Genomic DNA, 13,182 nt, shown 5'->3' with positions numbered 1-13,182 from the left:
AAAGGGGCCTTAAAAGCCCAGGTTCCATCCAGGGGAGGATTCCCACCCTGCAGGCACTGCAGAAGACAGCTACTAATCTGCCTTCCAAGGACACCTTTGCAAGGTCTGGCATAGGGAACTGCTAGAGGAGGGTCGGGGTGGGGCTTCAGCACACAGCTCTGTGGAGATTCTGGGCCCCTCAGGGAGGTAGTCATAACCTAGATAGATGCTCAGGGGAGTCTAAGTAACACCAGGGGCCATTCCAGTCCCCAGAGCATCCCAGGGTCAGGAGGGTGCTACAGGTGGCTTAAAGCTGCCATTCCTCCCTTGCCCCTTGACTGTGCATTCCAGGCTGTGACTCTTAGAGGTGCAGCACAAAACCCCTCAGCCTTGGGACTCTGTGACCCTAGGACTGCACCTAGACAGGGTGTTGTGTGTTTTATGTGATCACTAGATTATGGCTTTTACAATTCCCACTGCAGGAATTCTGGCTGAGCCAGCCAGAATTCCTCCTGGGGGTTCCCAGGTCGTGAATGTTGTAGCAACCGCAAGGTGCCGTAGAGCTGTTGAGTTTGGCATGGGCTCCCCTAAGTGTATGATAATGTTGAGGCCAGATCTTACATGGAGGTACCTCCTTCACCCTTGAACCTCCTTGTACCTTCACTTTGAGTCTACCTTGTACAACACTTCAAAATCTGGGCTCTTTGAGGTCCTTGGATAAAAGGCATTGCACCTGTCCAAAGTTATGTGATGGTGTTCAGCCATATAGTGTCTTCACTAATCATATTTGGGGTACAAGGTTGTGTGCGTTCATCACAAAAACAATGTTACTGGAACAGCGTGAACTCTCAGGATGGGATTGCGTCATTAGCACTCGTGACATACCTCATAGAGATCGATCATCACATTACCCTCCAGCCCTCGGCTACTCTTGACATTCTCCAAGGCGAGCGTGAAGTAGACCCCTCGGGTGTCAGATATATAAAGGTTGTAAGTATCATTCTGGTTCCACTCCTGAACAGCTGCAAACACCTGATTCTCATCCGTGCTGATAACATGCATATCCTGGGGAAAGGACACAGAGGCATGTTATTGTAGGACAACTCAGTTGTATCAATTCCAGGGTCAACACAGGTTAAATCCTGGAAGATCAAGGGCTGTATTCATTCTAGAATCTAATCAGAAATTGTAGACAACGTTCTTGCAAGTAGCATATTCCCTCGTCTGCATATTTTGCATGTTCTCTCTTCTGCCTGTATGCAAAGTAGTAATTAACTGCAGAGGTGTTAACTGAACATTCACATGGGCAACACTTTTAAGCACATTATTGTACAGTAGCAGTTTGTGAGGAGGGGTGGCATATAATATCAGATGGGTTTCTTCCCCCTTGCTACATCTTAAACATGAAATGTAATTGAAAAGGAAATCACTGTATGTTACTGAGCTAAGATGAGACAACAGCCACGTCTTATGGATTGTGTGGGAGTTCAGCGTCCCTCAAAAATGTACAGATGCCAGAATTGGTAGTAAAATTCTATGGCCAATGATGTTACTGATTAATTAATTATATTGCCATAGCACCTAGGAATCCCAGTCAAGGATCAGACCCCAGTATGCCACACACTGTACAAACGAATAACACACAGATGACCTCTGCCTCCCCCCACAGATGGAAGTGATCAAAGGTTCTCAAACTTCATTGCACCGCAACCCCCTTGTGACACCAAAAATTACTACACGACCCCAAGTGCTCCAGACCCAGGCAGGGGGCCTGTAACCTGAGCCCCATTGTCCAGGGCTGAAGCCCTCGAGCTTGGGTTTTGGCCCTAGGCCGTGGGGCTCAGGCTTCGGTTTCCACCCCAGGCCCCAGCAAGTCTAAGCCAGCCCTGGTGACTCCATTAAAACAGGGTTGTGACCCACTTTGCAGTCCCAACCCACAGTTTGAGAACTGCTGGAATAGATAATCAGACAGAAGGCTCCCTTCTGGCCTTAAAAGTCTATGGAGAAAAAAAATCTAGGTTTTCTTGGCACTGGCTAACCGTCAAAAGGTGGAGACGTTCCCTCTTGCTCTGGACCGACATCCCAAAGATTGGTTGCTTATTTGAAACTTAGCCAAACTTTTTGGTCTGCAAAGCTGGGAACTTTATCAGAGATGGATTTCTTTGGCTATGTATTTCCTCTTGCTTCTGCTAATGCTATTAATAGCACACAAATAAAATGTCCTGATGGGTTTTCACACTTCTTGCTGCAACATAGAAGTGTGAAAAACAATCGGGAGAAAAATTCTAGTTAAAACCATTTTTTTAGTATATTCACAGCAAATGTCAAGTAAAGGTTAAACTCAGTTCAGCTTAGCTGGGTCCTCCACCCCTAGATTTTATATCTGAGGGATGAATATCCACTTTGACTTGCTTAATTACATCGCAGTAATGAACATCTCAAAATAATCTGGTATTTCAGGCAAACACACTAGATTACATTCTCAGATGATGTAGAAGATGGGATAAATCACAATGGCATGCAACGATTTAGGGTGTATCGCTATGGCAAAAAAGGTGTGTTTGTAATTGGGGTTAGCTAACTTGGATTAAAACAGCAGCAAAGACGCAGCAGCTCAGCTTTTAACTTGGGTTAGCAACTTTTTAACTTCGAACCTGGAGTTAAACTCTAGCTGCTCAACCAAAGTTATAAACCATGTTCTCACTGCTATTTTAATCTGCGTTAACTATTGTAGGGTAGCTAATCCAAGTTTTTCCCCAGTGTAGACATATACTAAGAGTCCCTTATGTGTATACACACAGACACTCGCACTAGGAGTCACTCAGCCAAATTCAGAGATAATGTATTACTGAGGTTGTGAGTAGAGCTGCTCAAATACTATTTGGCAAATATACTCTTTCAGAAATGTCACCATATTTGATTAAATAGTTTATTCACCCAATACTGATTTTTTCCCCTATATCTGGCCAACTTTAGGGAACTCTGAAGGCCATTTAATGAATGCCAGTGAAATAATCAGGTCACTTATTCGCTAAAATTTTTTCTTTCTAAACTGCGGTGAGTCTCAGCAAGTAAGAAAATCCAACGAAGGCTACAAGAATCTAAGGATATGTCTAGTCTGCAAGCACAGGGTGCGATTGCATTTTTAGTAGACACACGTGAGCCAGGTTTAATCTAGCTGTAGACAAGCTGTGGCAGCTCATGCTTTAGTCAGGGCTGTCCAAGCCCACCCAGAACACTGGGTAAGTACTTGTGGTGCTAACCCGCTCCGAAGCTTCACCACTCTGGTGCCCAAGCAAGGTAGATTAAATCTAGCTTGGGTATTTCTGCTAAAGCTGCATCACACCCTGTGCTTACAGTCCAGATGTTCTAATAGTCCAAAGGAGTGTAAATAAAGTGAGTCTAAATTGGTATAACATACACATTACAGAGGCTAGAAGGAGGTATACACTATGTCAGGTTACATGTGCCTCTGCATGTGTCTGTTGTCCTATATATGCCTGCACACTGTATGATGGACAGGGGCTGACATACATATATCAACTTTGCGCTGTGTTATGCCAAATCCTTCTTAGGACTCAGTCAGAGAGTTTCCCTACAGGCAGCACAGCATGGTGGATTGGACATTAACATGCCGTTCCAGTGCCCACCCTTCTTGTCTTTTCAAAGACAAGAGAAAGAGCAATGATTGGGTGTCTAGGAAAGGCTAAAGGCCAAAGCTTTCTGAATTGTTAACACAACATGACTGCCCTTTTCTCGCTTGGTTGGGGATCTTTGCCTTTTTGCAAGTTGAGTAGCAGGAATGCAATACCTGATTTATCCAGTCAATTGTGGTCACTGTGAGCTGTTTTTAATGTTCTGTATTTTCGGATTTCTGTGGCTATTGCTTCCTCCACAGAGCTACAGAGACTCAGCACTGATATAAAATGGATGAACAGCACCGATCCTTTCTGTCATTATTAAACTTGGAACTATTTACACAACTTGGCTATATGACAATCACATTGCTTTGTCTGCCTTCATGTCTACAGCTGGTGAGTAAGCTACTCCAGATCCAGCACAAGTTGGTGACCGGAGATTTAGGTATGTCTAGAAATGGGGTGAGTTTAAGCGGACTGCACCAATGAAATGTAGTTAGGTGTACCTGTGCTATTCTGTGATGAACTCTGATAGAGAGATCAGAGGTCTCACAGGTCATGATGCCATAGTACAGAATGGGAAGGGCAACCCAAGGTTTCCTCTCACTGTACTAATTAATGTGCCTTAACCCAGTCCCAGAGGTACCATCTCCAAGAGTAAGACAAACTTATTAGGTAAGAGTCAAGTAAGAATTCACAGCCTATTCAGCCCTTTTCTCAGACAGGTAACCAAAGCATTAATTATTGGCAGCAGCGATTATGAGTTTTATGGCATAAACTCTGCCAACAGGAGCTGGACTGCAACCTGTCAACTCATGTCACCAAAGTCACCAGCCGTCAGGTGGCAACTTTCTTCTCAGGCCCAAATTTGAAAGAGGTGACAGATGCAGAGGTGAAAAAGTCTGTATTCCATTCCTCAATCCCACAAGCCATTCGAGAGCTTGGCATTGGCAGCACTGTTTACCATGTTTGGGCCCGATTTCTCAGTTGAGAGAGATTAAAGAGAATCTAGGCACAGAAGGAGCTGTTTGTTTCAATTCCTTTGGCTAGCACAGCGCTTTGTACATTTTTAATAAAGGCAGCTCTCCCGCTTTGATAGCAGCATCGCAAATATATGCATTTTATTCCATTAGCTCCTTCCACACCAAATGTAGCTCTTCATCTTTTGAAGATGTTATGAGATTCTAAGGAAGCACTTTTTCTCCTTAAATATCACACTTGCACTTGGATGAAACAACAGCATTTACTGTTCCAATTCCTATTTCATTTACAATAGGCTAAAATTAATTATAACTTACTTTCCTCAGCTTTCCGTAGATCTCAGAGAAGACAGACAGATAGAGAACTATACATGTAATGGGAACACAACTCAAATCAAATCTCTCATCACAGATGGTCTCAGTTAGTAGCAAGTGAGAATTCTAAGGGTCATTTTGCAAGCACATTACAATCACTTGTCTGAAAAGATTCCAACTATTTTTTTAAACATCTGTTTCAAATAAGCGGTTATTTCATAGAATCATTGAATATCAGTGTTGGAAGGGACCTCAGGAGGTCATCTAGTCCAACCCCCTGTTCAAAGCAAGACCAATCCCCAACTAAATCATCCCAGCCAATGATTTAGTCAACATCTGCTCTGCCTTGATAGGATAATTCCTCCTGGTTCTTTAGAATGCCAGGAGTTTCATTCTATGTAAGAATACTTGGGCCAAGATTTGCAAAAGCAACTAGAGATTTTGGGTGCAGCACGGGGTTGGGTTTTGCATTGGGAAAAAGGACTTACTCTGGGATGGGGAGAGACATTGCTGGGGATGTCATCCCCCAATCCACACACCCAAATCTGCAAGTCCTTTGTGAGTAAATTAATGCTGACCAGGTAAGTTGTAACTAACATCGATTTGCTTACACAGGTTGGGATCTCCCTGTTTTTGGGAAGTTCAGGAGGATTCCATGGCATGGCAGCCCTTGAGGTCACCACAGCAGACAGCCTTGTACCTTCATGGATCCCTTTAAAGACCCACCCACATCTCAGGGGGAATCTACAGGTTGAGGAGATGGAATCCAGAGAGAATGCCAAACGCCACCCAACCACAATGGAAGAGTTCCAGGAAGCTTGTGAATTTAGATTGTCACTGCCCCATGTAGCAGTTACCCACATCTGGCCCTAAAAATCTGATTCCAGATATAACTTGGAAGGCCATACTCATTGATAGCCACTTAGCAGGCCACGCAATTGAATGCTACTACGGCAGATGACATTGTTCTGAGAAAGAAATAAAACTCTTAAGAATGAGGTTCCCTTTTGTTTAAGAAGATGTTTGAAGTCTGGCTGCAAAGCACTGAACTCTTCTGAACGGAACTTTTTTTCTCCCTCCAGACTGACACTTTTTAGATAGGTCTCTCAAAAACCCAGCTCCATAAGGCAATCATATCCTTTCAGACTCCATTGCTAATTTGTCATTGTTCTTAATTGGGTAAGATACGGAGCAGACACAAAAAACATCTCTTTGCTTGCCTCCCATTAAAATCTGCTAACAAGTCAAAGCATAAACAGTGACCCACACGGGGGGGTGGGGAGGAAATTTTAAGGCAAACTACCCCCAATGGTGTTAATTGATTAAAATTAAACAGCAATTTACGCAGACCTGAGCACAAATCTACATTTCATACTGATGTCCTTGACTGACTGAAATGCTGACACAGTCATAGGCTCTTTTCCATTTTCAAATATTATTTAAAAGCAAGTTTTGTTAATTAAAGCTCATTCTGAAGTTACCGCTTGGCAGCAGTCACCTCTGAACTGATTGGGATCTGTGTGTGTGAGTGTGAATATATCAGCAATAACAACATACCTTGGGCAAAGAATACTTTGGCAGCTTCATCTGTGCAAACGCGCTTCTCCTATAGGACACGTAATAGTGCGGCCGTCCTCCCGATGTTAACTGCAATATAAAAGTGAATTTTATAACCAGGGTTACCATTATCATCCTTCATTTTTCTTTGGGGTGGGAGGAAAATATTAGGCAGGTTGCAAAGGTGAATGAAACTGTGATAGCGATGGTTTAACAGGAGGTGACAAAATATCTCTCAATCAAACTCTCAATGACTGAAATTGACAGTCAGTACCACAACCTGTCCTTCTTGTTTGTAAGTAAAGTCAGAGGGTGAAATTCTGAGTGAAATCCTGGCTAGAGGAAAACTTCCATTGATTTCAATGGGGGCATGATTTCACCCTCTGATTTTATATCCATATTGCAGATTACTATGGTCACATGGTTAGATCAGCAGATTGCAAGGTAGGACTCGTGGGTTCAATTTCTAGCTCTGGCTCTGACTTCCTGTATGACTTTGCACATCACCATACTTCTGCATCTAAATAAGTGGCCTGACATTCAGACTAGCAAAGCACCCACAGATCCCAAAGTCAATCGGCCTTTGAAAATCAGGCCATTTATATAGGTTCTGAGCATGGACTGAGGTGCCTGACTTTTGCAACCCAGCTTTGAAAATGCTGGAGTTCAACTGCATGTGTTCCATTTTTCCCCACCCGTAAAAAGAATCTGATCATGTTACCTGACTCACAGGGATGTCATGAGGATTAATCAGTCTTCAAAAAAGACTTTGAAATCCTTGGATGGAAGGTGCTAACTTAATGTTAAGAATGGTCTTACAAAGACTTTTTGCAATCGAGAGTATTTTAAAAGGCATTATCGCTAGTGATTCAAAAAGAATGGTCATGATTCACAACAGATAAAAGAAATGAAATTATGACTATCTTTCATAATATTCATCTCGAATTCACTGATTGACAGCTAGTATTGACAGCAAAAATTGTCCACAAGCATATGTTTTTGGTTTGTTTGTTTTTTCCTTTCTGCAAATGTAAGTTATCAAGGATGGGGAATTTTTTCTTCAGTATTTTAGGCAGCTGGAAAAGTCAACCATTTACTGATTGAAATGAAATCCTTTAAAAACTAAATATAAGATACTTCTTTTCTGTCTTTCCCCAACTGATCTCACAGCACAATACAAACAGTAACAAAATAATCTTCACAATACCCCTGGCTGCTGAGGGTTTTTATAGGTTGTCTCTTCACACAACCATTGAAATGCCGCCAGCTCTAGGGTGGAATGCAGCATATATTAAAAGCACAGAGTAACGCCGCACAGCTGCTGAAAACAGGAAATTGAAATCCACTGTATCCTACTTAAAGAGAAGGATGATTTGAGGAGGTAGAATGTAACTAGCCAGCATGGAATTAACATGCCTATTGTCACCTTGTGCACCCTGGGATCTGGCAAGAAGCCATGTCCAGCAGCACAGCACCAACACAATGATACCAGAGCAATGCTTCAGTTCTGACACTAAAGAAAGATTCCCACCGACTAAGCCGCCCCTGCCACTAGCACCAGTACCTGATTTGCAATCAAAGGGTATGTCTACTTTGTGGATCTGTTTTAATTTGCATTACCTAACACATAAATGCTAGTATAGACACCTCCCCTGTGTTAGTTAAATCCTAGTGTAAACCACAAATGCTTGTATTCTGGACCAGATCATCTAAACAAGCATTTACAGCTGTGTTAGTTACCTTAAGTCAATTAGCAATCAATTAACTCAAGTTAAAACAGCAGCACAGACTCAAGTCTAGGCCAACCCCAAAACGACCAGGTATCCACTCCAACAAGTCAGAAATATTGAAGGTCTCAGAAGGCATTTTGAAACCAGATTATTTCCAGTTCACATACACTGTCCCTGCACTTTTTTTCACCAACTCTCTTGTTAAATAGACAGAGGCAGCAGGAAAATGAACCCCATGGCTGTTCAGATGCATTCTCCAGCTCTCACCTACAACAGAGATTGGCTGAATACATCTCATCTCCATCCTTGTCTCAATAATCGTAGTCCATGCATGACAATAATGGCTGATTACTCTCCCCAGTCCTTCCCCCTATCACCTCCTTCCCTCTTCTATTCCTTTCTCTCACTCAATAAAAGCCTTGATTGGTCTACTGCACTTGTGATATCAAGTGACTGGCACACCAACTTAAAGTGTCAAGTATCAGAGGGGTAGTCGTGTTAAAGTGGTGCAGGGTCTACTCCTGGAATGCATGATGAGGCTGGTTGATTAGCAATGAGGATTATTCCAGTATGCATCCTGAATGCTCCAGGCAGCACCTCCATGGCCTCATGTTGATAAGATACTTGAAACAGAGTCAGAAGGAACCAATTAGCATTCGGATGGGCTGATGCTGTGAAGCTCCCTTATGAGGCACTCAGGGCTGGTTGCTTGGTTGTGTGTGTGCATGCGTATGTATATCTAAGGAGTGAGGGGCAGGGAGGAGAATTACTTGGAATCAATCAGAGAACGCATGTTCCACACCTGAACAAACACATAATCGTCCTGCACAATCAGGGAGTCAGGGTCAATGTAGCCTGGAAATGGTTTGCTCCGGGTGGCTTCGGTGCAGTTCTGCATCCTGCAGATGATGTACTGAGCATCTGAAACGTAAGGACAAAACAAAATAACAGTCATTTCTAGGGCACAGACCTCTACCAATGCTGCAGTATCAGTGGTAGGCTCTTGCTTTCCTCTCCATTCACCTGGCTCGTTCCTTCATTACTGATGCTGGTTTATTTTAAAATATGCCTGCAGAACTCTGGGTGCTGTATATTATTTATCTATAACGTGGTAGCACCTAGGAGCCCTAATCATGGACCAGGACCCCACAGTGCTAGGTGCTGTACAAACACAGAACAAAAAAAGGCCCTGCCCCAAAAAGCTTACACTCTATTAAATCAAATCTAATGTCAACCAATGAATCAAACATAGACCTGAGGCGCAGACAGGACCAGATCCTCAGCAGTGCATGAGGAGCACACATTGCATCTGAGCTCTGTGTGCTTCAAGATGGCTACAGGTAACCCCCATGCCCCAAACTACCCTCCTGGGGACATCTCTGTGCCAGTGCCAGAGCTGTGCATTTACCCTCTGGCTGCCCACAGGCCCCAAGATGCTACTCCAGTCTTCTAGCATTGCTCATAGACTCAGACTTTAAGGTCAGAAGGGATCATTAAGATCTTCTAGTCTGACCTCCTGCACAACGCAAGCCACAGAATCTCACCCACCCACTCCTGTAACAATTCCCTGTCCTATGTCTGAGCTATTGAAATCCTCAACTTGTGGTTTAAAGAATTCAAGGTGCAGAGAACTCTCCAGCAAGTGACCCTTGCCTCATGCTGTAGAGGAAGGTGAAAAACACCCAGGGCCTCTGCCAATCTGCCCTGGAGGAAAATTCCTTCCCAACCCCAAATATAGCGATCAGCTAAACCCTGAGCATGTGAGCAAGACTCACCAGCCAGACACCCAGGAAAGAATTCTCTGTAGTAACTCAGATGCCACCCCATCTAACATCCCATCACAGGCCATTGGGCATATTTACCACCAATAGTCAAAGATCAATTAATTGCCAAACTCAGGCTATCGCACCATACCATCCTCTACACAAACTTATCAAGCTTAGTCTTGAAGCCAGATATGTCTTTTGCCTCCACTGCTCCCCTTGGTAGGCTATTCCAGAACTTCACTCCTCTGATGTTTCTTCATCTAATTTCAAGTCTAAACTTCCTGATGGCCAGTTTATATCCATTTGTTCTTGTGTCCACATTGGTACTAAGCTTAAATAATTCCTCTCCCTCCCTGGTATTTAGTCCTCTGATATATTTATGAAGAGCAATCATATCTCCCCATAGCCTTCTTTTGGTCAGGCTAAACAAGCCAAGCTCTTTGAGTCTCCTTTCATAAGACAGGTTTTCCTCAGATCATCCTAGTGGCCCTTCTCTGTACCTGTTCCAGTTTGAATTCATCCTTCTTAAACATGAGAGACCAGAATTGCACACAGTATTCCAGATGAGGTCTCACTAGTGCCTTGTATAATGGTACTAACACCTCCTTATCTCTACCGGAAATACCTTGTTTGATGCATCCCAAGACCATATTAGCTTTTTTCACAGCCATATCATAATGCCCCCTCTTTCCTGGACATAACAGCTATTGTATTCCCCTTATGTCTCTGGTATGGTGGCTCTAGGGTGGGTAAACTGGCTTTGGCTAGTCTAAACATGGACTGTAAAGCACAAAGCCCTGACACTAACTTCCACCCCTTTACTCCTCGGTTCCTTATACCCAGCTTGTGGCAGCATTGCTCAGCATTATAGCTCATTTGCCTTCAGAGCCAGTTGTGAAAGCGATCTTGATCTCACATCATAACACTCTTCCATTCTAAGGTGTTTAGGATGGAGGCCGCATCTGAGGACAGTGGTGTATAATGCCTACAGCCCTGACTGTGTAAGCTTAGCCCCATGATTAACTTTAAGCCCATGACTAGATCCGCAGAGTTCCAGAGGACTACCCACATACACCTATGCGCTATAACTCGGTCGTGGGGAGCCAAAAATCCCTACCGCGTTATAGCTGAAACCCCGTTATATCGGTGTAGGGGCAGCAGGGCTCCAGCAGTGATTTAAAGAGCTCCAGGCTCCAGCTGCTGCGGGAAGCCCCAGGCCCTTTAAATAGCCGGCAAGCCCCGCTGCTGCAGCCCCGGGGTAGCAGAGGCAGGCATCCAGCAGTGATTTAAAGGGCCCTGGGCTCCCCACAGCAGCTGGAGCCCTGGACCCTTTAAAGCACTGCCGGAGCCCCGTTGCTACCGCGCTATAACCGAACTCGTGTTATATTGGGTTGCGTCATAGTGGGCTAGAGGTGTATTTGAAATTAAACACATGCCTGAGTCTTTTGAAGAATCAGGGGCCTTTTGCAATAGAGAAGAGTCAGGACTCAGTTGTAATGACTAATAGGCAGCAGGTTTAAAACAAACATATAGAAGTACTTCTTCACACAACACACAGTCAACTTGTGGAACTCATTGCCAGGAGATATTGTGAAGGCCAAAATTATAACTGCATTTAAAAAATAATTAGTTACATTCATGGAGGATAAGTCCATTAATAGGTATTCGCCAAGATAGTCAGGAATTCAACCCCATTCCTAAAAACCTCCAACTTCCAGGTGCTGGGACTGGACAACAGGCAATTGATCACTCGAAACTGCCTGTTCTGGTCATTCCCTCTGAAGCATCAGGCACTGGCCACTGTCAAAAGACCGGAGACTGGACTTGATGGACCATTGGTTTGACCCAGTATGGCCATTCTTATGACTATAGAGGGGATTCTTTATTGATGCTGCTGGAGAAGAGAAACCCTCTGGTTCTTCTGGATGCTCTAGCTCCCAGACTGACTAACCCAGTCTGTGCCATGTAGAGTCACACAGTCTCACAAATTCATGAGAACTTCAGGCCACATCTCAGGAGGCTTGCCAGCTATACACTGTGTCAAGTAAAGTACCAGGTAGGAGTCCCCTAGATTAAAAGCTTTAACTAGAGTGGAGAATCAGGGCCTCAGTCATACATTTCGGCTTTTCCAGCTCAATTAAGCAGCAGCAGTTTGTATGAGGACAAAACTCATTTACAGAAAAAAGGATTTTAGCATTAGCAATGGCTTGACAAACTCTAAATGGCATTTAATCTTGAAAGTACTTCTAATCATCTTCCTCTTTGGAGTAGCATAGTCCCAAGCTTGGTATAATTACGTCCCTCTGAACAGAGAAACAACATTTTTTCCATTGAAATTGAAACCGCCAGCTTTTCATCATTTTCTATTTAATCATAAAAAAGAAATCCATCATTTAAAAGTTTTTTTTCTTATTTCTAAGGATGTTGTCTTCTATTTAAAACAGACACACAGAGTACAAATCTATGGGCTTTAGTAAAGTTAGATTGTGGATGATTTGGGGTCTATGTTTGCACAGCACATTGGATATTTAAAGGGCTAAATATTATTAGTCCATACAGTATAGAATTCTTTGCATTTTCAAAGTTCATTACAAAAGGCTAATTGATATAATTCAGATGTCATGATCAGAATACCTTTTCATTCTCTGCAACATGATTTTCTTTAGACTAGCCACTTGGGGGCAATAGTAGATATGCACACTAGCCAGCACATTGAATGAAATCAAGAAATCTCCCTTTTCAGGGTCATTTCTCCATTGTCCCTGTTAGCAGGAAACCACAGAAGGAAGAGAAAAAGAATGGGAGGCGACAAAAGGTTGAGGTCTTTCCTCCTTACACTTACTGAGCATGTGAAATAAATCCACCAGATCATAAAAGATGGCCTCAACCAAAAGCCCCAGAGGAAGACAACACATCAAAAGGGCAACATGCCCTGGGGAAAATTCTTTCTCAATCCTAAATTTAGCCATTGGCTTAGCCCTACCCATGTGATCAAGGATCATGCTACCCAGAACTGCTGATCCTATGAATGCTTACTCCTTTGAGTAGCCCCTTTCTCTCCCACTCTCCTGCCATGGTCTGGATGATTTTCTGGAGTGAGGACAACTTATTTTCCACACCCACTCCTTCCCTTCTACTTCTGCTTTGCTCCCAGAGTCACAAGCTCTCTCGCATGCAGGGGGAGACCATTCTAAAGTGTTCTTAGCTCCAGCTGAAC

At 43.4% G+C, this 13,182-nt stretch overlaps 1 protein-coding gene across 2 annotated transcripts in view; it reads right to left on the bottom strand.

Moving 5' to 3' along the window:
* The window catches only part of LOC116820903 (VPS10 domain-containing receptor SorCS1), a 444,694-nt gene that overhangs the window by 85,224 nt on the left and 346,288 nt on the right, over window positions 1-13,182 (bottom strand). For both annotated transcript variants that reach the window (XM_032773669.2, XM_075061354.1), the window contains exons 7-9: window positions 9,002-9,120; window positions 6,470-6,559; window positions 865-1,044 (exon numbers count right to left, since the gene is read on the bottom strand). In XM_032773669.2, the coding sequence (XP_032629560.2) occupies window positions 865-1,044; window positions 6,470-6,559; window positions 9,002-9,120 (389 nt within the window). The remainder of the gene's footprint in view (window positions 1-864; window positions 1,045-6,469; window positions 6,560-9,001; window positions 9,121-13,182) is intronic.

The sequence above is a fragment of the Chelonoidis abingdonii genome, unplaced genomic scaffold (assembly GCF_003597395.2).
Source record: "Chelonoidis abingdonii isolate Lonesome George unplaced genomic scaffold, CheloAbing_2.0 scaffold0027, whole genome shotgun sequence".
Lineage (NCBI taxonomy): Eukaryota > Metazoa > Chordata > Testudines > Testudinidae > Chelonoidis > Chelonoidis abingdonii.
Note: the sequence above shows the minus strand (reverse complement) of the source record. Positions and strands in the feature narration are given on the sequence as shown.